This window comes from Phalaenopsis equestris, unplaced genomic scaffold (genome assembly GCF_001263595.1).
Source record: "Phalaenopsis equestris unplaced genomic scaffold, ASM126359v1 Scaffold233027, whole genome shotgun sequence".
Taxonomy (NCBI): Eukaryota; Viridiplantae; Streptophyta; class Magnoliopsida; order Asparagales; family Orchidaceae; genus Phalaenopsis; species Phalaenopsis equestris.
In genome coordinates this window covers 74,168-101,439 of record NW_018250982.1, presented here as the reverse complement: position 1 = coordinate 101,439, position 27,272 = coordinate 74,168, and the positions used below count along the sequence as shown (strand labels likewise).

The window sequence follows — 27,272 nt, the reverse complement described above, 5'->3', positions numbered from 1 at the left end:
GCAGAGTTGTAACTTTGGGTGATCAAATCATTAAAGGTGTGATCACTTTAGATATCTTGGGTATATTTTTCAAAGTGATGGTGATATAGATGGGGATGTTATTAGTAGAATTCAAGTTGGTTGGTTGATGTGGAGGAATGCATCAGGCCTATTGCGTGATAAAAAAGTATCACTTAGACTAGAAGGAAAATTTTATAAGATGGTGATGAGAACTGCAGTGCTCTATGACTCAGAATGTTGGCCTTTAAAAGGGAATTATAAAACAGATGAGAACTGCAGTGCTCTATGACTCAGAATGTTGCGGAATTATAAAACCAAGTTAAGTGTTTTCAAGATGAGAATGCTTAGGTGGATGAGTGGCTTGACACTTAGAGACAAAATGCGAAATGAATATATCCGTGATAGAGTTGATGTAGCCTCAGTGGAGGATAAAATTAGAGAGAGTCATCTTAGATGGTTTAGTCTTATTAAATGTCAACCATCTGATGATCTAGTTAGTAGAGTAGATGTTTTAGATTCAATTTATGTTAAAATTTATGTTAAAAAAGGCAGATTTAAAAAAGGCAGATATAGACCTAGAAAGACTTGAGCATATTGTATAAAAATGATCTTAATTTATTAGAATTAAATGAAAATATGACACTTAATAGGACGCAAAGGAGAAATAGATTCATGTAGCCGCCCCACTTAGTGGGATGAAGGCTTGTTATTGTTGTTATTGTTGTTTGTAGTGTCTCAAATTCTCGGCCATCAACCTTGTAAATTTGTATTTTGCGCTTCACATTTTTGCATGGTCTCCGATAACATGAGTGTTCTTCTAAGATATTTTTGACATTTCGAATATGTTTGTGCAGTATGTTTTACAATCAAATGATGTCTGAGCAATTTAGTATTAATCAAGGCAATTTGGGTCCAAATCATGCGCATTGCACCAATAATCTATTGTTTTTGTTGTGCATGGTCCTTTCGATTATAGAAGGTTTTTTCTTGCATAATTTTGATGCTTTGGATGTGTTTCCATATTCAATTTTATGAGGAATGTCGATTAGGTAGATTTGATGATGACCAAGGTGATTTGGATTCATCCAACGTGGTGACATGTTCGATGAATGTCTTTTTTGTCACGTCTTCTCGATTCACCTTATGTAGTAGATGCGAGGGGATCAACAATGTGCTACCCATGGATGTTCATGTTATTGTTGATTCCATGGGGTATATTACTTGTATGTGGCTCATTATTGATCTAAATATTTTTTTTAATGTCTAATAGTCGGCTATGTATTTACTTGCCGTTTATTTGTTTAATAGATACCATAAATGTTTTACTAAGCTTGCTTGGGGGAATAAACTTTATGGTATAATGTAAGCAGACAAAAAGTGAAAATTTTAAGACGCTTTCATGGCTTATTATTTATCTTAGGTATTCATTCTAGATTGATTAAGCCTTAATAAACATTTCCAGGATAATGTCCACACTAATATAATTTATGGATTTATTCAAATTAAATTCAAAGCTTACAAACTTATTTCATAAAGCCTAAAAATTTATTTGAGTTAATTTTCTAATTATTTGACGCATTCTTATTTATGAGCCTGTGAAAATTATTTTAATTATCATTTTATTTAGTTATCAAGTTCTTTATTTGCTTATCATATGATAATTGATTACTTATTTATGCTAGCAAATCTACTCAACCCTAAAAGTTCTTTTCTACTTTTGTGATCTCATTCGTTTCTTTTTATTCTACGTAATTTGTTATTGTCTAGTTTAGTACTTTTAATTTGGTGAAAAATGATCCGTCAAAAATCCAATTTTCTTGAAATAAATTGGTTTGCCAGCTAGTTATAATTGTTTCCAATCTATTGCTGAAATTATTGAAATTTAATATCATTTCATCATAAATTCAGCTGAAAAAGTGAGGTTTTGGATTTCTTGGTAACTTATGATTTGTGAATCCTTAATTTTCCTTTGCATGAAAGCCTACTGTAACATATTAGTTTTATTAGGAAATTTTCATATTGATTAGTCATGCATAAGTAAGCCAAAAGATCCATTGTCTTTGCAACATGCTGATAGTGCTAGAAAAGTGTAACAGGCTTTCCTCAACAATGCATAACTTTCAAACTTAATACCAGAGTATACCTGATGGGAGCATGCATATGCTAAAGCTCTTTCCTTTTTTATGACAGCCTCCACCTTCCTTTTTACATTGGAATCCTTTTCCTCTTTTGTAAGCATGCTGTCATCCCATTCATCATACGCGTCTCGCTCCCACTGCTCCAAATTCAATAGAAAAGTTATTGACGTTTAGAAGAAGACCCTTACAATTCTTAAAAGCTGTCCTTTCTGAATTTTTCGTAGTATTTTATGATAAACAATGTGAATGTTGGGTAGCATATGCGAACAAAACCTTGATAAGGAGTCATAATCTTCTATTAAATTCATAGAAATCCAAGCCATCCAGATTTTTTTTTGTCATTTGTTTAATTCCCTCTTCATCATTTCAAAAAAAAAAAATGCCAGTTATTTTTGTTATGTTCTCCATAAGACCGGAAATGTTCCAAAATAAAGGAATAATGCATATTTCAATCAACCTATCAAACACGTTATTATTACTCTGAATTAGTGAAATTCATCTGGATTACTGATGTTGTATGCTGGTGGGAATTCATTTTCATGTTTCGAAAGGAGGGTCAACGCTGGGAGGAAACAACCTGATTTTAACCCAAGGGATTAACATGAGCTATTCCTTCTAGCGATGGTTTACTTTATATCGTGGACATCTAATTCACCTTGGTTTTATCAGTGGGATTTTAAAAGTATAGGAACACGTTTTTTATTGCTTTTGTTAAAGATGCTTGATTTTAAAATTTGAAAGCAAAACTTGGTTGTATTGAAAAGAAGGGATTGGTTTATAAACATAAAGTTTGCAGTTAAGAGCTAATACGCTCTTCTTTCTGAAAATATTGAAAGCAAACTTCTAGTGAGGCAAATTAATTGGATAAAATTTGAGAATTTTGATAAATTCTTATTTTTCGAGAAAAATCTGAGTTATACAACTGATGGAGTAAATAGGTTCCTTCTGCCTTTTTATAAGAGTCGAGCATTGGGTAGATATTATTAAAAAAAAATAAAAAAAAATTTAAAATAATAAAATAAAAATATATATAAAAAATAAAAAAAAATATATAAAAAAATAAAAAATGTAATTAAAAAAAATAGCTGATGTCTTCAGCGTGTTGGGTTGACATTACTTTATTCCTCATCCTTCATACTATTTTAAATGCATGTGCATTATGCGTGATAAATTTGTTAAAAACATATTTATTGTATTTATTTATTTATTTTTGTTATATTTAATCATATTTTTTTATCCATTGAAAAAAACTTTAATTTTATAATAGATGAAATTGGAAGCATTTATTTTTATGAAAGAGATAACATTTGACATAAAAATTAATATTATTATCTTCACAAAACCATTACAATTTCTTAGATGGCTAGGTATATATTTTATTAGAAAAGTTAGCCTAATTATTAGGCTTAGTGTTGCAATTATTATTAGGTTTTATTTGTTTTATTTTTCGTTTCCATATTTATATACATTCCTAGTTAGTCGATTTCTGAATTTATGTATTTTCTTTTATTTGGGTCTTGTAATATATATTTATAACCCTTTTCCTATCAATGAAAGAAACTATATTTTACAAAATTTAACATGGTATCAAAGCCATGCTTCTGATACTAGAGCCTCGAACCTAGCTGCCGACCACTTGTAGGTCCTCCCTTTTTGGGCTTCTGCGTTGACCAAGTCAGGCGTTCCCTGCTTGTTTCTTCCTTTCGTCAGACTCAGTGCTAGCCTCGTCAGCCCCTCTAGAAGCAGCACCGACTTCTGTCACCACAGACCTGCAACTGTTGGTCTCTGTAGAGTGTTGTTTGACTGGCTGACAGGTGTTTCCAGCTGCTGAAGGTCCTTTCCGCCGGCCTGATTTTTCTCCAGTTTGCTCGTCCTTCCTGGTGCTTTTAGGAACCTGTACAGCTGCTAGGTCTTCTCCTGTCCAACCTCCAGGATCTTTTATTATCTCAACAAACGGTTCAGCCGCTGGAATCATGGTGGACTCTTCCACCACCGAGCCTTCCTCTGATAGTGTACTTGAGCCATCAAAGTGCCGACATCGATTTCTAGCCCTCCTCTGGCTGGATGACCGAAAAATCATATGAACTTCCTATCACTACCAATAAACTGAATAATCTAATTTTCTCCGATGGCCCCAAATTGTATTTTCTTATCAATGGATGTGGGAATTCTGTTATCTCACGGGAGTGATTTGTGAACCTACTAAAACTTTACTCTACGTATGAAACGTGTGAAGTTGAGAATTCCATGATTATGTCATGCTGATTCATGGAGAACACGATTGTCTGTTCGTATACATTTATTCCTTCCGAAAGTGCCCTTTGGACTGAAGTTTAAGTTACCTACCGATACCACTTCTTGGTGTTATAATACACAGGGGGCTCACGCAAGTGCACGTGTTATATCAGTAATATCGAATTTTAGAGTGAAATGTCAATTCCACAGAGAATAAGGTAATCTTTGTTAGGAAAAGTTTTAGCCAATTGGTTTAAGTCTTAGCCTGAAAGTTTGATTTTGAAATTGTCCTATAGACTAATCCTAATGTGTCACAAGAAATTTAAAAGTTAAAAGTCCTAAAGTAAACCTAAATTATCACAATTACATTGAAAATATCAATCACTAGTCGCTCTTTGATGCGGGACTTTTGTGTGTGCTATAAATGTTTATCAACACCACAACGCTCACGACAGTTATATTAGAAAATATGCAGATCAATCACAATAAAATTTAATTTAGTATAATAAGTTTTCTCTTTTGAAAACATTTAAAGCTGTCACTCCTAGTGAATTAAGGTGAACATTTCAAATCATCACTAGGTTGCAAACGCAAGTATACGTATCACTTAAGTAATAAAGGGCTCTAATGGAGTCCTAAGTATGGAACCCACGGGGAGGTGAAAATTCTTATGGTAATAACGCAAAGACAACATATTTAAATTATAGAAAACTTAAGTAAGCAAGTCAAAATTTTTTTAATGCCACTAAAAAAACTATGTTTACTACACTAATTTCTAAACTTCAAAGTTAAATTTACTAAAACTAAACTAAGTTTTGTGATGAAGAGTTCAAATTTAAGAAAGTATCCTTCCCCTTACAACGAGCTTATAGTCATTGAATAATCATATTGTATTGTTTCAAATAAGAGCAATTATACTCTTTATCCTTTTTAAAAGTGACAAAAAATATTGACTAATCCAGGGTTTAGTCCCTAAAACCGTGGTTAGGCTGGGAAGATACCGACTCTCACACCAGAGTTCCTACGTTCTCCTCGCCTGAGGGCGAACATTTAGCTTTAGTTTCCAAATGCCTGGATCAAATTTGAAATTTTAGTCTGTCATTCTAAAATCTCCAATTTTACGCCCATTAATGAATATTTTCCTATTTATTTGCATTCAACCTCATGGACTACATTCTCATCAATGAAATCAAATTCTCAACTATGACCAATTGATCGTATGTTTCACAACAAATTTTAACAATTCAATTGTTCAGATCGGAAAGTAAATGAAATTCGAAGTTTGAATCATCACAATTATTAAATTAAAATCTTGCACAACAATCTTGATTCTTCACATGACATTATCTCTTTGTAGGGAGAAGTACAAAGAAATCTACTCAAAATTCATGAGAAAGATACAACAAAACATGAATTATATATAAAAACAAGTTTACAAAACAATAAAGAAAAGTAAAACAACTTAACTCGATCTTCTCCCCAAGCAAATCCCTTGAGGTTCCTTTGAATCTCTTTATCTCTTTACAATAAAACTCAATTCTCTCTTAGAAATGTAATGAAGAAGAAATCTTTTACTTTCCATCTTCTCTTACCGCTTTTAGAGAGCACTATCCAAACTCTCCCACACACTTGATACTCACGCAACATTCACACACACCATTTTTTCTGACATAAAAACATTTTTATAATGTAGGGACGAACTTCCCAACATTCTCCTTAGGCACCCCTTTAAAGTTTGTCCAAATTCTTTGCATTTGTGAAAATAACCGTCTCTTGTGCTTAAGTGCCGAAATCTGGCGCCTATGCACCGTCTTCTCTGGATACTGGTGCTTAGGCGCCAGTTCAATTTTTGAAAACGCTACCTTTTGACTCTAAATTTCGTTCTTTTTTACATTGTTTAAGCTTCAAATGCTTTGACTTAGTATACCTACAATAAAAAAGAATATTTTTCTTAAAATGCAATATCACCAAATATAAACCTTAAATATATATGTAAAATTAAATATTTTTTTGGCGTATCACTCTTTCTTGTAATGAGTTAAGAGGATTTCATGAAATTGAGAATTGCAAGTAGAATAGTTTGATGATAAATAGAAACATTAGTCTTCTTTATCCTCTCCCGAGTGCATAAAAAAGTTTGGCTAGAAATGACTTTATTCCCATAAATCCCATAAATAACCCATCAAAGCATATTTCCCTAACATTTGCATGTTCTCATAAAGCATATCAACCTATATCTCACAGTTTAATGTGACAAACCTAGTTGATTCTACCATAGACTTTCCTAAGGCTTATGGTTCACAACAAATTTTAATAATTCACTTGATCAAAATGAAATATAAATTAAGTTTTGAAGGTTTATCATAATCATATAAAGTAAAAAAAACACTATGCAATCCTCATTTCAACCATCCTACTTAATCATCATGAAGAAGAGTGAAAAGCCTACTCTAGAAGCACAATAAAAACACCAAATAGATTCATTAAAACAAGAGAAATACAATTTCTAATTGTTACAACTGAAATACAATAGAAAGAATACAAGAGGACTCAGCTTTTTCTCCTTTACAATGACCAGAAGATGGATCAATTCACAAACTTCCTGAATTCCTAGGCTGCTGCTCCTACTGAAATATGTCTGTGCTCTGCACTAGAAGAAGAAAGGTTCTCACAACATGCAAAAACCACTCAATAGCCCACTAGCATCAATCTCTTTTAAGTCCCTAATGTTCTGCTATTTATAGACTCCTTACAATAACTTCCATAACGCTATACCCACGATCCCGCACGCGTTCAACTTGACTGAGTTCCTGAACGATATCAACTGCTCTAAGCAGTTTCTGGCGCTTAAGCACCCAGAGGCTGGCACATAGGCCCCATGTTCTTGGTTTGCTGAGGGATGAATGGGCGCCTAAGCGCCCAAGGGGTCTGGTGCCTAGGCGCCCTATGGTTGGCGCCTAAGCGCTAACCTCTTGGGTTGGTAAGTCAGGGACCAGTGCTTAGGCGCCCATGGGTCCGACGCCTAGGCGCCCAGGGTTCGACGCCTAGGCGCTAGTGCCACTGTTCTCCTTTCAGCTCAAGTCTCCTGGTTTGCTCACTTTAATTTTTTATTGTAACTGTAAGATAAACACAAAAATACATTTTTTATAGTGCAATTTCATCCATAACAATGTGTAAAAACATCAAGAAATACTAGCTAACTTATCTACATCTCAAAATCTCTCGAATTTAAAGCTTACTTTTCTCCAAGTAACACCTAAGCATAAATATTGATTTAGTTAACTTCTAAGAATGGGTTTCATCGAAAACTATCTGAACCATGCCTCAAAAGATCGATAGTTAGGAAAATGTACTTCTCTTGTAAGTAAGTCTAATACATAGGCTATAAGAAACTTTGCATTCAACAAATAGAATATGATTTCGTATTTATTTCAAAATGGAATTAGTAAATGTTAAATAGTGCACATGAGATAGCAAATATACACAATTTGGCTCTCCTTTAAATAGTTTACTAATACTTTATAAACATAAATAAATTTAGGAATGTAGTGGAGTTTTTAATTTAAAAAGAGATTTAATAGAACCAATTTTTGATAAGGCTTTTCCTTAAGTTTCTCCTCAATATGTTTATTTTTAATTGTTTTCATTTAAACTTCTTTTTTAACTTTTCATACATTTGGGATGAATCTTTCAATTCTAAGCATAATATTTTGAGGATTACTATATCTGGATAAGTCTTGTAATAATTTTGAATTCTACTATCATCTTCTTAAATTAAAATGTCACATTTCTCTACTTTGTAATGTTTTAAAACTTTACGTATTAGATAAAATACAATCTCATGAAGGCTAAATTCTTATTAAATATACATCTAAGTTCAATTAATTTAACAAATATTTTATTACTTTTTGAAAGTGAATATGCTAATCATTTTTCCATATGGTGAGTTGAAAATTTTACTTAATACTAGTATAACATAATTTACATAAAGTTTAAATCAATTAAATATGTTTCTCCTTTCTCAAGATTGTTATAGTTTCATATTTATCTATATCATTAATGAATCAACAATTATATAATAGGAAGTGGTACTGAAATGAACAAAACACCATAGTAACTTAAATTGCACCAGAAAGTTCAAATATTACAACAGGAAAAGAAAAGAGTTTCACAATAACACTACAACTGAACTAATAAAAGTACAAACTACAACAGCACCAAAATAATATCAAATCCTTTGCAGCCAAACAACTAGAATAAAGTCACTCATCCTCCTTATCGTCATCTTCCTCATCTTCCTCATCCTCTTCCTCTTCATCATCATTCTTCTCAGAATCCTCCTCCATCGACTGACGGGTGTGCTCGCGGGGCTGGTAAGGAGAATACACTAGGAACCAGTGGAATTGTCACTTCCGATCCATTGATTCTTTCTATACATTGCCAGCTGAGCGGCCTGGAAGCTAACAAATTGATCGAATTGGCTTTTATTCTGCCAATCCATATGTGACATATGTCTGCCAAATCATAGACCGCTGTCTGAATGATAGAGACACCATCCTCTAGCCCACCCAATTTTTCTGACATAGAAACCAAACTAGTGGAAGGTCAAGGCTGAGAGTAGGAAGTAGAAGGTTGAGAAGAGCTGGCCCCATGCCAAAAAACGTGTTTACTTTATAAACTCAATTTGGTTTTGGAGATAGGCTTCAAAGGATGAAGCTGCTCCTCCAAACTCCCAAAAGTAACACCAGAGTTTTGACACAGAGAGAAGATAGTAGATAGGTGCCTCAACTAAGTGTAGATCCCCCCTTAATAGCATTGAAGATAGAATGATGAATGAGGGAACCAGTATCAGTAGATTTCATTGTTTGGATGCAAAAGTTTAGAGAGACTCTATCCTTAGGGACCTCGCTCAGATTGGTAGAGTGGAGCAGCTTTGCAGAAATGAAGTAATGTCAAGCCTTAGAAGCTGAATTAAGCTCGTTAAGAAGGAAAATTGATTTTATTTTCATTCCTAACATTCCATGTCCCCTTACCACTAGTCAGAAATCGAACATTTTTATCCAAGTCAGAATCTACGGGATTGAAGCTGGAATAAAAACTCTTAGGGACATCTCTCAATTAATATAACACATTAATGCAAGAAGGGGAGTAATCTACCATCTTCTCTCTCACAAGGACCGACCGATCATAAGCCTCTAGAAGATTGGAATAAAACTCTCTAACAACAGAAATCATTGCTACAAAAGTATTATAACAGAAATCTTCCCAATGCTGACTCACAATCATACTCTCAACAACACCCGTAGGGCTTATGAATCCACTCCTAGAATCAACTTCTTCACTATTATGAAGTCATTGTAACGCTTCTCAGCTTTGGAGCTCACAAACTTCTTTTTATTAAAAGAAGACTTTGATTTCCCACCTTTAGTTTTCAGTGCCATTAAAATATGCAGTAGATTGAGATTACATAGGAAAATGAGTAAGGATATGGATGCAACAATATGCTAATCAAAAGATAATTCAATGCACACCCAAGTTCTCCAAAATTTCGAATCCTAGCTTCCTCCTAGGAAAAATTTGAAAACTTCGGATGAAAATGGAAGGGAATGAATTCAAGGAGAGAAATTTAGCTTAAAGAGATGGTTTACACCCACTAGAATCCATTAGATCAAAGTAATTTGAAAGGTATTGGGATGCCCTAAGAATGCTCTCTCAGTCGCTGTAGAAAGAGATCACATGCATCAATTTCTTGCAGGCCTTAACAAAGACCTTGATGAAGTCTGGGGCCATATCCTTGGCTGGAATTCTCTTCCTTCCGCTCACAAATCCTCCTCTGCGAAGGGTCTCACTACGGTATCTGAATTTTCTGCATTACAACCTGCTTCGGTTCGAAACGCTCCGAAATCATTCGACTCTCTTAAGAGTTAGATTGAGCAATTAATCAAATTGCTAGGATCTTGTCAGCTCTCCTCTGGTCCATCGACCTCCCATGTCTGTCAAGGTATCATTCCAATGACACTCACTTTTTTTTATCTATTATAGTCTATGAATTATTAATTCAGGTGCCACAATCCACACGACTAGATGCTCTCAAGTTTTTTCAAAATATTATCCATGCTCGGGGAAAGATACAATTAAAATGTTGATGGCTCTTGAAACTCTATTGCTGGTAAAGGGTTGGTTGTATTAACAGTCGATCTAACCATGGAATCTGTGTTAAATGCTCCCCTAATGAAATGTAACATGTTATCTTTTTGTAAGCTGACCCACGATACGGATTGATGCTCATTTTTTTCCTGATGTTTGTATCTTTCAGGATTTTCGTTCCGAGAGGATGATTGAAACTGCTGAGTGAGTAGTTAGGCTTTACTTCTTGCCAGAGAAAGACACAAAAAACGAGGACACTTCTCCCAATAGTTGCAACTTTTCTCGATCCATTGAATGTTTTTTTATGTTGTATTATTATTTTGGTCATCCTAAGTTTTAATATTTAAAACAAATGTATTCGTCAATGTTTACTAGTAAAAATCTTGCTAACTTCAAATGTGAGATTTGTCATTTAGCTAAACATTATCACATTCTATATTTACACCACCCTTACACGCCTTCCGCTTCTTTTTCACTTATTTACAGTGACTTGTGGGGATCCTCTCGCATGCCCAACTACACTAATAAAATGTGGTTTCCTATCCTAATTGAAATTCTTGTTAAAAAATCACCTTTATTTCATTGATGAGGGGCTTATATAAAGCCTTACAAGTTATAACATTTACATCTCAACAACCCTAGTTGATTATCACATTCGAAGACATAGGTCTATATCTTAAATGATAAATATGAAGCTGCTGTCACATTCAAAATTTGACTTACTTTTGACCCGATTTAAACGTCGATTCAAGTCCTTTGAATCGACAATAACCTTGAATTTTTTTAACTCTATTTTAGGTAAACTCTTGGTGAGCAAGTGCATCCTCCATTATAGCTTATGTACAGACACTCATCAACAAAAGGGACAGCCGAGAGAAAAAATCGACACCTTCTCGAAGTGTCTCGCTCTATTATCTTTCAATCTAATGTCCTGAAATGGTTTTAGAATGCTGTCGTGCTTACTGTCACCTATCTTATCATTAAAGTACCCACAATTCTTTACAACTCTTGAACTTAAAATTTTTGGATGCACGACCTTTGCTCTTAACACTGCTCGTAATTCTAGTAAAGCTCGATCCCAGGTCTATAAAATGTTTCTTCATCGAACATTTTGCCACTCATAAAGGTCATCGGCATCTTGTTCCTACCACAAATAAACTCTATGTGAGTATCGGTGTCTCATTCTTTGAATGTGTTCACTACTTCTCTGTCATTTCCTCAAGTGAGAGGGAGCTTGATTTCCTGGACACTATTCCTTATTTGACCCCTGTGGATATCTCTCCAACCACTATATTCAAGGAGTCTTCTATCCCTCTGGATTTGTCACCTAACAGAAAACCAGAACCTCCTATCCTCCATGTCTATTCTCGACGCACTCGTTTTGATGTTCCTACTCTGGAGCCCTCTACTTTCTTGTAGGATATGGAATCCACGCTGAGCAACATCCTCATAACTAATTCCTCTTCCAATGAGGAGGTGAGTTCTATTTTCGTATGAAATCAAACGAGCTTTCTTTATTCCATGGAAAAAAATATCTCTTTCCATAGGTATCGGCAACCTACAAAACATTTGTTAGTGTACAAACGGATCATTCTCTCATCTACTATTGAGGCAACATTAGCTGATCCTTCCTAGAAAGCTACAGTAATTGATGAGATGAATGCCCTTTTGCGGAATCATACATATGATATTTTGGATCTTCATCTAGCTGAAAAAGTTGTGGGGCCGTTGGATTTTTAGCATCAAGTTTAACTTTGATTGATCTATTGAACACAACAAGACATAGTTGGTCGCCAAAGGTTACTTACAAACATACAGAGAGTATTATGAGGAGACATTTGTTCTAGTTATTAGATTGAACACCATTCGGATCCTACTCTCTCTTGCTATGAATTTAGATTGGCTCTTACTCTAGCTGGATGTCAAGAATATTTTCCTAAATGAGGATCTCACAGAGGTGTACAAGTGCCTCCCTCTAGCTTGACTCTACTTTCTCCTAGGGGCAAGTGAGTTGACTGCAGAAGTCCCTCTACGGACTGAAGCAATTACCAAGGGTCTGGTTCGACAAGTTCACAAAGGTGGTAATAGGTCATGAGCCATGGTTTTTCTTGGGCCCGATCAGATCATACTCATTTTTTTCGACATTCCTCCAGTGGCTAAATTGTTATCCTTATCGTCTATGTCGACAATATTGTACTCTCAAGTGGTGATCTACCCACATTGGAGTCTCTGAAAGACATTCTTTCTCCTCATTTGAAATGAAGGAATTGGGATTGCTCTAGTACTTCTTAGGCATGGAAGTTGCTCGATCATCTCGGGACATTTGCCCATCGCAGATCAAATATGTGTTTGTTCAATTGACTGAGAATAACTTTCTTCTACACAATCCAGTGGCTATTCCAATGTTTTCCAATGAGAAATTAGCTGATGTTCCAAATGTGGTTCCAATGAACACGGCTCACTACCAACGGTTTGTGGGAAAACTCATTTATCCCACCCATACTCGCCCCGACATTTGTCACGCTGTAGGTATTGTGAGTCAATTCATACATAATTTCTATGAGCACCGTCTCCGAGCTATCTACAAGATCCTTTACTACTTAAGTGACACACTGGACTTAGGTTTGTGTTTCTCAAGTCACACCTTTTATTCTTAAGTTGTTTATGCAGACATGTATTGGGCCAGGTTCATCCATGATCTGCGATTTACCTCAGGATATTACTCATTTGTGTGTGAAGATCTTATCACGTGGAAAATAAAAAAACATTCAGTTGTAGCATAGAGCAGTGCTAAAGCTGAGTTTCGCTCTGTCCTTGGGTATCTGTCAAACTCTCTAGTCAAGCATCATGCGCTTTGAATCGGGTATGCCGGTCTTTGCTCCTCTCTAGCTATTCTGTGATACTAAAGTCGTCATTGACATTGCCCATATTCTGGTCTAGCATGTGGAGATTGACAAACTCTTCATTAAGGAAAAGCTCGATTTAGGGGGTATTTGTACTCCATTTATCCCATACAATGGTCAATCAACAGGTATCCTTACCATGAATCTTCCTTGGTCATTATTGGATGACTTCAAATCCAAGTTGAATATGATGAACGTCTATGCTTCAACTTGAGGGGAAGTATTAGAATTATTAGCCTAATTATTAGGCTAATTACTATTGCAGTTATTATTAGCTTTTATGTGCTTCCTTTTTTTTCCTTACCATATATATGTAATTCTTAGTTGGTCTATTTCTGAATTTATGTTTTTTCTCTTATTTGGGTATTGTAATACATATTTATACCCCTTTTCTTGTCTATGAAAGTAAGAAGCTCTATTCTCAAAATCTAACAATATATATATTCATATATATATATATATATATTTATATACATACTTATATATATATACATACATACATACATACATATATATACATATATATATATATATATATATATATATATATATGCATGATGGAGATTCCCGGCAGTGATTGCTCGATTTCTCACTTTCTCTCCGTTGTCTCCCTAGACAACGCTTTCACGCTCTCGCAAGAGTCCTCATGTCGAAGACGTCTCACCTGCTCTCAACGACGCTCGCTGCTCTCGTACTCGATGACCCCGTAGTCGACGACTTGCTTTTTCTCTCACACGCAATCGACGGCTTTCGACGCTCGCGTCTCTCATCCGCAGTTGATTGCTCTCAACTCTACTACCTCCGATGTTTGCCCGCTTATTTCCAGCAACTCGCCTAGCTGCTCTAGAGATGGCATCGATGTTCCGTTCCTATGCCACTGCACTTGCCGACTACTTTTCTATTCCTACTCGTGCTCCTCTTTTAGATTCAAAGACTGGTTTTCGTATGGGTAAATCCTGCAATGTCCCACAATCATTTCACGAGGGTCTTGAAGGTGGTGGCGATCACACCTTCATTAAAAAATTAGAAAAAAAATGAGAAGTCTGCTTTTATTCTCACAGAGGTTGAAACCAGCACTGTTGCATCTTCTTGGCGTTTTGCTATACTGAGAAAATTTCTTTATGGTCACCCAAAACTTGAGATCATTCGAAAGAATTTGATGTTATGAGGCTGTTGGGCAGTTGTAATATTGGTTTACTTGACGGTCGACACATACTGATTCAGTTGTCTCACGATGTCGATTACACTCGCATTTTTTCTCGGAAAGTTATCAAGATCGACAATCGTTATATGAAAATTCTAAAGTGGACTATTTGTTTTGATCCAAAATAGGAATCCCCTATCATTCCATTTTGGATAAATTTTTCGGGGTTAAAATAACATCTGTTCAACTTGAAAATTCTCTACTCCTTAGTAACTGCTTATGGTAAGTCTCTCAAGGTTGATAGTCTCACGCTTGCTGTCAGCGGATCCTCTGTGGCTTGTGTGCTAGTTGAGAGAGATATCACTCAACCAACTTTGGATGAGATATGGATTGGAACCACTCACAATGGGTATTGGAAAAATGTTGAAATAGAACCACACCCACCATATTGCTCTCATTGCAGTATGTTTGGCCACAACTCTACTACTTGCTATCGTTTTCATCCTCATCTAAGGTCGGATATCGTTAAAGATCAGTCACTTATCATCTCTGTTGATAAGGTGCAACCCGATCCTCTTTCCAACACCATATTTCCTGATGAAGAACACCATACTACAGCTACAGATTCAGTTGTGCTTATACCACCCACTGTTATTGAAGAAGACTCACTTACATGCCAAGACACACGCCAAGACACACGAGAGTGCTTCTTCTTTGATCCAATAACAGATCAGCAGGTACAACATGTAGTTGTTTCTAATGTTCAACAATCTGCACATCTCCAACACAATTTAGACCAAGATGAGGTGAGTTAATCTTCGGATGAGGAATGACATGTTTACTTCACGAGGAAGAAAAATAATGGAGACTGACTCCAGCTCGGGAACATATTGGTTACCAACTTTTTAGCTTGCTCATTCCCTAGAACTAGAGGCAGGAGCAAGACCAAATTGGATCGCTCTCTAGCCACTTGATATTTTGTATTTCTGCATTTTCAGACTTTTTCTTTAGGTCTTATTTTTCTGTATTTTTTAGTCTTGGAACCATTTGTGGTTTTTGTGTGGGAAGGGTGTCGTGATTGGGCCTTCCTACACATTGTATCTGTATCTTTCTTTCTAGTTAATATATTAGCCTTTTTGGGCTTTCTATAAAAAAAAATATATGCTAAATAAAAAATATTAATTATATTAAAAAAATGTAGAGGTTAATAATGATTAGTGTTTAATGGAAAGTACATTAGATGAAATAAAATATAATCAAGATATCATGATCAATTACAATAATATATAGACATTTAGGCAGATGGTTTCCTTAGGTGGTTCAACTTTATAAATTATTTTGCTGAAGGTGTCACATCATTATATATATATATATATATATATGTAGAGAGAGAAGGGGAGAGAGGGAGAGAGAGCGAGAGAGAGAAAGATTGTTGATTTAGATATGGCCCATAAAAGATTTGATAAGGTAAGGTTGATGCAGGATTTGATGGGGGGCTAGTAAATCAAAGGCTAGCTTTTTTATTCAAATTTAAATGTTGGGATTTTATCTCAGTGGAAAATCACAATAGGCTTTTCGGTACATATATGTGTGTGTGTAATTTGATTTAAACTTATCTAAATGCCATTCTTAGTTTCCAATCGTTCATACTTAAGTTTTATTTAATTGATATTTTTATTAATATTTATGACCTTAAGACCACCCCATTTTTATTTTTGTTCGATGATATGTTTGGTGCATTTTAATGATTGAGTTAGTTTAATTTTTATCACAATTTCTTGTAGTTTAGTTTGTTTATTTTTTTATCTCATTTAATTAGATTCAATGTCTTGATTTATTCATAATTAATTTGTTCTATAATCGTACTAATTTTATTTTGACTTCTTTTGATTCCATTAGATTTAGTTCAATGAGATGATTTACTATCGTGCTTAACCAAATTGTTTTTTTTCATTCCATTTAACTTTTTTAATGAATTTATTTGTTGATTAAATTTTGATATGATAATCTGCTGATTTTTATTTTTAATGACAATTTCTACTTTCAAAAAAAAACACATTTTCCTTTGATATTCACAAAATAGGAATAATTTTATTTGATTTTTATTTTGGAAATTTCAGTTAATGTCTTATGGCACAAATTAATAGTTTAGATCAAAGATTGAATTTTAATGGCTAAGATTTTCTCTTGTCAAGATCACAAGGGATTCTTAATTATAGTATAGATATGAAATTGCTTCGTAATTTCTTAAGGCAAAAATAAATCTTTTATATCAAAAATAAAATTTTATCGGCTAGGCTTTTCTTTTGGTGAAATCAGAAGGGCTTCTAGAATAAGTATGGTTATGAACTTGCCTTGTCAAGTGAGATGAGTCAAACCTATTCAGCTGATTTAGCTGAGAATTCTTACAGCGTGTATGATTTTCCTCATATTCTTTTTACTAACCATAAAAGATGGATTAACACAAAATGTAGAATTTAGTAATGCTTACTTGATGATAACTGGTGTTCCACTTGCTTGAGCAGCTGACGGCTTCTTTTCTGCTCCTCCATGATACCTGGTTTTGATGGATGTTTTGGTTCTCCATCAACTGATGCCTTCTTGCATGAATTTGTGCTTGGATTCTCACAAGAAGCTGCATGCTTCTCATTGTGTTCATTGTTTGACGCTTTACACTCTGCCCTTCCATCATTTTCTTTAGCCGTAGCAGACCTTTCAGTGCTTTATAACTTTTCCTAGCCTGCGGCATCATCAAATTTTAATAATTTCATCATTGCTTTGATGTTTGTATGTGCATCAAATGGTTGATAGTTTAGTTGGAATGTATTATGTTGACTTTCGACAAATTCTAAGAAGTGAAAGCAATTAAGAAAGCAAAAGTTACACTTTTTTATGCTCCTGTCTTGTTACTACTAGTTTGGTGAAATTCATTTATTACGTCTTTTTTATCATGCTAACTTCTTTTCTATATATTTTTGGGATGAATTCTTATGTGTTCTTTTTCATTCAGTCCTGTGAAATGGCAGATAAGGTGTTCCGTCTAATTTTGGCAAGTTGTTTGTGCAATTTCTAGCCTAGATAATTTGGTTTTTCTCTTTTCGTCCCCATCCTTCACCTAAATTCTGTTACTTTTTTATTGATGTATTTCTTATCCTCTATTTTTCATGTCCAAATAATCTAAGTGTATTTTCTTAATAATATTATCTCTTATAAATAATATAGTTACAATCATACTAGCTATACATAATATTGGAGGAGACTCGGTCACATGCTTCGACTGTAAGAGGCTCTGGACAGGGGAACATTGCGCTACCGCTTTTGCTCAGAAGTGGAAGCCTCATCACGCGATTATTTTTACTGACGCGGATTTGCTTCCCATGGGGAATCCTCACAACGATGTCTTAGTAGTCACGGATAGGAGCAATATCTACCAGGTAATAGTATTTTGGCTGACACTGACAGTTTGGGAAATATACCGTTCAAATCAGCCTTCGATAAAATGCATCTATCTGTCGACCACCTAGTTGTGCTATCTGTCACTTGGAGAGAAGGTAACAACCAATTTACCAACATGGAAGACTTCATTATTTGATGTGCCACCCACTTATAGCATAATCTGCGGTCGCCTACTGCTTGTGATCTTCACATACCACATTGTAGTGAAGTTTTCATGCGATGAGAAGATAATTATTGTTCGAGGCAATTTGGAGTAGTCTCGGACATGCTAACTCCAAGCGTTCGATAGTGTGGAACAGGGTTCATTCATATCCAAAACCAACGAGAGGGGGTCTCAAAACCGACAAAACCACAATTGAGATTCCCACTGCCCTCGGTGAAGATGGTAAATTTTTTCTTATCAATGAAAGTTTTGATGAAAGGCACAAGAACTTGTTGCTCCAGACCCACACCCTCTAGAAGCATTGAGACATATTTGCCATGTCAACTGCTGAAATGTTAGACATGCCATTAGACGTATCATGTCATCGCCTCAACGTTAAGACAGTCGCTCGACAAATAAAGCAGAAGATGAGAAGCCTTTGGTTTGGCCAATTCGAGAAGAAGTATAGAAGCTCAACGAGGCGGGCTAGATCTTGGAGGTACAATACCCAACTTAGTTCTCCAATGTGGCATGGTCTAGAAATTAATTGGTAAGTGGAGAATGTGCGCGTACTTCACAAACTTGTACTTTGCTTGTCCAAAGGACAGCTACCCTCTGCTGAGTGTAGATGTTCTGGTGGATTCAACAGTAGGATATTCAGTAATGAGCTTCTTGGACGTTTTCTCTGGTTATCATCAAATTAAGATGCATCTATCTGGCGAAGAAAAAATAGTATTTATCACGAGCGAAGGACTTTATTATCGTAAAGTAGTGCTCTTTGGGCTAAATAATGTTGGGGCTACCTACCAGCATTTAATGGATGTAATCTTTATGAATCAAAAAGAAAAAAAAAATATTGAAGTCTATGTCGAAGATATCCTAGCTAAAAGTTGGTCGACCGAATAACATATAAACGATTTTAAAAGAATGTTTCAAACGCTCAAAAAACATAACATGAAATTGACTTCAAATGTAAACTTAGAGCTTCTACCATCAAATTCCTTGGATACCCATTGATGCCTGGAGGAATAAAAGCCAACTCTGAGAAAGTGCAAGCACTCTTGAATGTACCTATCTGCCCGAAATGCTAAAGAAGCGAAAAAGCTGTCCAATCAGATAGCAACACTCAACCAGTTCATCTTAAAGTCGAACGACAAATGTGCAGCGTTCTTCAAAATGCTTAGGAAAGTTATCAGCTTTGAATATTTGACCGAGGGTGAGCAAGCATTCCAAAGCATAAAACAAGCGCTGGCCTCATCACTGGTTCTACGAAGCCTAAAATCGGAAGACAAACTCTCTATATTTGGGGGATTGGCCCGAAGCCATCAGCTCAGTCTTATTTTGAGAAGTGTCGGGAAAATAATTCCTAATCTATTACAACAGTCGGCTTCTCCGAGACGCTAAGATCAGGTATCATATCATTGAAAAACTAACATTCGTTTTGATTGTTTTAGCTCGTAGACTCCAATCATATTTTCAGACACATTCGATTAGGGTCATCATTGACCACTCTCTTAAATTTGTGCTCACTTCACCAGAATGTTCCTTTCGACTTTTGAAGGGGTCATGGAGCTCAATAAGTACATCACCTACATTATTTGAACAATGATTAAAGCTCAAGTCACAGTAGACTTTCTGACAGATTTTTCTGAAATAGGAGAACCGAGCGAAGGAACTATCACCGGTGATTGAACTTGGGCTTTGCACATTGATTGACCCTCGAGTCAGGCGAGGGCAGGAATCAGACTAGCACTAAGTAGTCTAACCTGGAAACATATTTATTATTCGGTGGTCCTTAAGTTTGAAGTTACTGCCAACAAGACGAAATATGAGACACTAATAGCCGGTCTACGCCAGGCTTTTGAAATGGGTGATTGACAATTATTGGTGAAGCAAGATTCGCAATTGGTGATAAATCAAGTCAACGGAGAATTCAAAGCTAGAGACGAAATAATGGTCAAGTATTTGAGCAAGGCAAAGGCCGAGATAGGGAAGTTTGCGGACTGTAGAATCAAGCACGGTTGTCGGGAAGAAAATCAAGTAGCGGACCTTCTATCAAAGAACCTTTGCTTTGGAAAGGGGATGTCTCAGAGGCTTTTATGGCCGGCCATTGCGGAGTCAGAGGCCATGGGGTAGAAGCCAGAAGTACAAAGAAATGGATGGATCCCTACATCAAATATCTGGAAACTAGAAAGATGCCTGAAAAAATAACAAATCAAAGGAGATTCAAGTTTAAAGTTGCACAATATCTCATGATTAAATGTAAATTTTTCCGAAGGCCAACTACTTCACTAATCCTAAGATATGTTAAGGAAAACAAAGCGAAAAAAGTCCTTCAGGAAATACACTTTGGCGAATGTCAGAGTCATTCCAGAGGAAATATCTAAGCACATCGTGTTCAGAGGCAGGACTATTTCTGGCCAACTCTCATGAAAGATGCAAAGCAGTTTTCTATTTGTGCTCCATTGCAACATCGGCCGACCTACAAGTTGCAGTCGATTGTCAGTCTCTGGCTTTTAGCCATTTGAGGACTCAGGGTCCATTTGGCGCAGCTTTATCCTTGCGGTGCGGCGGAAGGCAGCCGAAGAAGATTGTTTGGCGCAACGTTTCATCTACGGCGACCGCGAATCTGAACGAAAAGCGGGCCGAGGGATCGACCCCGCGGCCTCGCTTCCCTCCTACGGCCCCGCCTTTTCTCCTTCGGCATTTTACCCCGGTGCCCTCGATTCCGCATCTCGTTCGGCGAAGCCAGAAAGCAGAAAAGTGACGAGCAGAAACCGGAAAGTTCCGAAGGAGTTCTTCACCATAAACTATGCATCTCAGTCGATGGAGAATAAAAGAAGTGCTATCAGTACGAGGTAGAAGGAGTCGTCTTCGGCTTATTTCTTTAAACTCCTTTCCCCGATCTCTTCCATCCATGAGAGCTTGAAAAGGGTTAACATTTCCGCCATAGCGTGGTAACGAGGACGACGCGGCTGCCTTTCGCCTTATTCTTCTTTGCGTGGAATTATCAATTTTTGGTAAGGAAAACAAATCATCCGGGGTCGCTCGGACGACGTCGTCGACGGTCGGGTCAAAAACGCGTCGAAATTCAAATTTCACAAAAATATTGACCCGCGATCGATTGTTTCAAAAATTTCATTCGAGTCTTCGACGGGTAACAGTGCAAGCGATGTGAATTATGGCGATCGGACGTGTTGGCTCTCCGAATTGCGAAGTTTGTGCGCGCGGGAGTGCGAATTGTGCAGAAGGCCACCCTAAGGCTCAAAAAGGTCCTATAGGGATCCCTTTTGGGTTTCCTCATGTTGGTTTCACCCTTCTAAATGCTAGAAGTCGATACCACACACTTGGAACCACAAAAGAGGACGGAAATAGGTCAAATTACAATGAGGCGGGCACCACTTCTAAGGTTCTAAGATAGTCAAAGGGAGATCCCTAAGGCTAGATCCTAAACCCTAAGAGGAAGACTAGACCTCACTAAAAATGAGGTCAACAGATCTCAGTTATTTTTAGCATTGTCACGGAAACTACTGCTGAAAATTGATTTGAATAATGTTTTTACGATTGAGAATGCCTATAATTTGTGGTATTTAAATGTGCATATAAGTGTTATTTATCTAATGAGAACAGGAACTGTAGTTTGGATCACTTATTTCCTGCTTGTTTTCTGTTCTCAGTGTGAAGAACATCCTTTTGTGTTTTCTGTTCTCAATATTTAGGTGTTTCAACTTGTTTCAACTAACTTTTTATATGGCTAATAGGATCATTTTATTGTGTGTATAAATATGTATAGTTTAGGCCTTAGAAATGATCATGGCTCCCCTGATGAAACAATCTGTATATTATATTCTTCACCTCTGCCCTTCTCTTTTCCAAGGAGAAGAGGTGAACTTCCTAGAATGATGTATTTTTTCTCCTTTCATATTTATTCTTATGTTAAGACAGGAAAAGTTAGACCTAATATATATATTAAATTTAATTTAAATTGCTTCCAAGATGCAAACAACACATTCCCCGCCCACGTACCTCCCTCGTGCGACTTGTTTGCAGTCGCCGGCTTGCTTGAATCTCTCTAACCCGAGATTCCCGCTAGTCGTTGAAGTTCACATTCCTCTTTCTTCATCTTCTTTGATAATTGAAGAGTAAGGATCATTTCTCCTTCTCCTTTCTTTACTTGATTTATGGAACATTTCATTCAGTAAAGTTTTTTTTTTCTTGATTTAATTGCGAGGAACTTCTTTCCTCTAACATTTGCTTTAGCTGGTATGGATTACGGATGGATTTTATGTTTTGCTTTAGCCAATGGATTCATGGAGTATGCCTAACTTTACAGTTGTTCATTCCTTTTATGAGATTCGGCTTTCTTTTATATGAGGATTTGGATGTTGAAATAATTGGATACCCATTATAATCAAGTTTAGAAGGGATTCAATTTAGTTGTGTGAATTATGCTTTATCTGGTGTTACTTTTATAAAAGTGTTACAGATTTCTCATGAAGCAAGGGAACAAAATTTATTAAGGTAGTGTAGTGAAGTATTACTCATCTGAATATATTTAAATTATGGTATTGATGAACTTTTTGATATACACTTATTTCTTCTGATGCTTTTCTATATAATTTTTTGAGATTAAACATGAGATTACCTTAAGAAGTTCACTGATTCGTCTATAAATGCTGTAGTTAAGGTTGGTGTAATTCTGATTATATATTTGGTATTGCTCTTCTATGGTTCAGTTTTATGGGTTATTCTTCATTTGGTATTACTCTATAAAAAAAAAAGAAGGAATGTGTAAGTTTCTTATATCAGAGAAATGGAATTTGTTGAAGACAGTATGCTATAGTGCTACTTATTTGGGTTTATGAAATATGCTAAAGCATGATTTCCAAGCTTATTCTATGGGGATTTTGATATTGATAAAGGGATGGTTAATTGGATAACCGCTTCTAATATTTCAATAACTCTAATGGAAGATTTACACACATACCACTTAATTCCTTTGTATTTACTATTTAACTTCTAAACTTCAACTCTTTACATGCGTGCAACTTTATATGAAAAGTGAACTTTATGCTGACAGGGTAATACATTTGGTGTGGTATCCAGCTTGCAAAATCTTATATCAAATTCTATTTGTTCCAAAATGTCAAGCAACGATCTATCTTTGGGGAAATTCATTCTGAAAAGTTATGAGTTTTAGAGTATTAATATGAATACCTTATTTATGTTCGAAGAACTTTGAGACTTGATTGAAAATTTATATGCAGATCTTGCTTAAGATGAAGCAAGATTGAAGGAAAATAGAAAGAGGAATTCCTAGGCACTCTTCTTCACTCAACAATCATTGCATGAAACATTATTATGTAAGATTGCTGCAACGAAGACTTTAAAAATGTTTGGCTATTATTACAAAATCAGTTTCAAGGTTTGGAAATGGTGAAGTAAAATTCAATCCTGCCGGCATGAATGCATAGTCAATTTTATGATCAACATAGTCAATTTTTACATATATACATAAATTTTTTAAACAGTTTTACGAAGCAGGGGCGGCTTGGTCATTTCTTCAGAAACAACTGTGGGACAGCTGTTTTCACACAACCGCACCAAACAGACAGTCTGCTTCCTGAAAAGCTGAGAAGCTGCAGCCGCGCCAAACAGACCCTCAATATCTTCGGAACATTTCTCCTTTTAAAGGGCAAGCTCAAATTCCTTCTAGATGATTTAAACTACTTTTCAAAATTGATAGAATCAATGACCCTTACCTAGATTACTACATAAGCCTTCTAGAACTTTATTTGGACAGACATCATCTGTTGATATGACTTACCCCTGGTACTTATTAATGACAGTAAAACAGATTTCCTTGATTAAGGGGTTAAAGATTTTCATTAAAATTAGGGAATTAATCTTAAATTTGCTTATGTACATCATCCCCGAATGAATGGACAAGCAGAGGCGGTCAACAAGCTAATCTTAAATTTGTTAAGGAAAAATGTTGAAGGGGTTAAAGATAATTAGGCAGACTTACTTCTATCTGTCTTATGTGCCATCCAAACTGCATCATTGTCATCAATTGGGCAAGCTCCTTCTATGCTTTTCAATGGGATGAAAATAATAGTGTCGGTTGAATCTAACTACCATAGCCAGTGAGTTGTCACAACCATCTCATTCGATGAGAAGAAATTCACTGACCAGTCGGAGGTGAACGATGAAGGAATGATGCTCGTACTCAATGTACTAGAAAAAAGTCGAACCAACGCAGAACTTTGACAAGAAGTAAAGCGAAGGATTGCTTGATACTATAATAGTAATGTCTGAGAGAAGTCATTCATGCTCGACAACCTAGTTATGGAGAAAGCCAACCAACAACACGATAACAATCATTCGGAAAACTTGATCAGAATTAGATCGGCTCATTCATTATTGATAAAATAAAACCATCGTAGGAGCCTACAAGCTGAAATCATACACCAGGAAAAAGATTCACCGAACATAGAGCTAGGATGATCTTAAGACTATTTTTCCTTGAACCAATTACACTATGCCAACACACGAAAAATATAAAAGGTGTTTTTTGTTTCCAATACTTATGAATTTTTTATTTTAACACAAGGTTAAGAGAAACATTTGCTAACCATGCGATTGTGACCCTAGGTTTGGACAACACTCGGAGAACTCGGAAGGTTGATGCACCCAGCATCTAGACAACACTTGAGGAACTAAAGTACACTAAAAAGTCAACCAACATAAGCATTAAAGCGCTCGGTCTCAAAACTCCTCAAACTTGAGTTTCCAAGTTTTGAGTGAACAATTTCCAGAGACGATTACCCGCGTAGTAGCTATAAAGTTCCGCAAAGGGTTCCAAGAAAACCTCTCTGGAAGTAGAGGCGACTAACCCCCTACAAGCAGGGTGACCAAAAGAAAATTTGAATCTAGTCAAATAACTAAAATTTAGGTTCACGTGAGTTAAGAATTGACACCCTAAACTAAACCAATGTGACACGTTTCGTTCTAACAGTTGACAAAATATTAAACGACCAACAGCGATATCACGATTTTTTATCAACTTTCACAAACTTATAGTCGATCCTCAATGCTCAAGCAATAAAAACTAGGACTCAAGACGAGCGGAGAATACTTCAAAATCGACTAGAGAATGATGAACAAAGTAACACTTTAATCTAGTAAAGCAAGTAAGAAACAAAAGGTAACGCGGTTAAAATTGGCCAAAAGGTCGTATTTTATTTCTATAATCATTTGGTTACATGTATTTCTGAACAAAAATCATCTTTATATTTGGTTCGATTACACATAAAAAAAAGAAAAAAATCCCGAGTCTAAGATTCTTTGGGCGGGGTTATGAATCCGTCATCATTTGTCACATTATTGACTTCAAACTTCTTTTTATGTTTTGAAGCTGAAGGAGCATCGAAGAGTTTTTTGCACTCATCAAGGTCAGAGTATTTGATGTCGATCAACCAAACCCTAAAGAATTGGTTGATAACAACCCTCATAACTATTTCTAATTGCGCAACTTGAGTATCAGAGAACTCTTCGAGCGTCTTCATTGTGGCCATTGATACACCGAAAATATATGCATTTTTAGACCCATATTTTATACTTAATTTTGGTGATATTGCACCTTAATGGAATGTATTTTGATATTTTCTTGTAGGTTGATTTTTAGGACTTAAAGCAAAAAGAAAGCAAAAAGAATGAAATTTGGAGTCAAAATGATGTTTTTGAAGAAGTATTCAGCGCCGACTACGCCAAGGGCAGCGCCGACGGCGTAGAACAACAGAACAGCTGAAATTTTTACTTAGCGCTAACTAGCGTTGACAACACCAAAGGCGGTCCAGTTCTCGTTTCTAGAAGGTTCGATATATTTGGATGATTTTTGAAGAGGTTTTGGAGGCACCTCTTGGAGAACCAACCTTTGGCTTTAGTTGGGGCCGAAATTCATCAGAAAGGGGACTCCTTTTCGCTCCAAAACATTCCACCACGCTCCATTTTCGCCTTTCTTCATAATCCATTTTCATTCCATCACCATATTAGAGTCCATTAGTGATTTTTCTTTTATAGTTTAGAGTTTGTGTGGTGAGATTTAGTGTGAAACTTTCTGTAAGAATATTGGAGAAGGAGAAAAGTGAGAGATATTTTCTTCCTGCATTTCTAAGGAAAGATTACAAGAAATTTTCTTTGAGAAAGAGTTTCAGATAAGTTTTGTTGTTTATTAGTGTTGTATAAACTTTCTTTTATATATGAAATTTTATATAACTTTCTTTTATATATGAAATTTGTGTTTTGTTGTGCCTTTCTCATGAAATCTGAGTAGTTCCTTCTATCTTTCTTCCTACTCTGAGATATGGTAAAATGAAGAGATAATATGATATGCCAATATTAAAATATAAAATAAATTTTGATGATTTTTCAACTCCGAACTTAATTTACATTTTGATCTAGCCAATTGAATTGTTAAAATATGTTGTGTGTAAATAAATAGGAAAATATTCTTTGTTGGGTGTAGAATTGGAGAATCTTTAGGGTGACAGACTAGAATCCTTAATTCGGTCTTAGTGTTTAAAAACTAAAGCGAGAGTTAGCCTTCAGGTGAAGGAAAGTGAGAGCTCTGAAGTGGGAGCCGGTATCCTCCTAGCCTAGCAACAGATTTAGGGACTAAAATTAGGATTAACCAATGATTTTCTATGTATTGTATCAGGATAGAGAATTATAATTGCTCATTTTTGGCACAATACATGTTATAAACATTTATCTCATCTCATTTCACCAGAACCTCATTGTAGTGGGAATGATGCTTTTTCACATAAGAAATCTTCATTATATAAACATAGTTAGTAGGTTAGTATTTATTTCTGTTTTACTAATAGTTAAGTACTTTAGTTTTGATAACATATAAACATTCGAAATTAGTGACAGTGATTTCGTTTTATTTTCTGTAAATTTCCTAGTAAAAGTTGTCATTGTCAATTTACACATTCCCTGTGAGATCGATATTTGAGTGTGAGATCGATATTTGAGAATTACTTGATAACGATACGTATACTTGCGTAGAATCTCATTATTAATTGTCTATAATTATATATATT

The 27,272-nt window shown here is 35.7% G+C and overlaps 1 protein-coding gene across 1 annotated transcript in view; it reads right to left on the bottom strand.

Moving 5' to 3' along the window:
• The window catches only part of LOC110038526 (protein IQ-DOMAIN 14-like), a 52,627-nt gene that overhangs the window by 4,998 nt on the left and 20,357 nt on the right, over nt 1–27,272 (bottom strand). Inside the window, 2 exon segments of the mRNA XM_020743393.1 lie at nt 2,144–2,278; nt 17,059–17,307. Of these exon segments, the coding sequence (XP_020599052.1) occupies nt 2,144–2,278; nt 17,059–17,307 (384 nt within the window).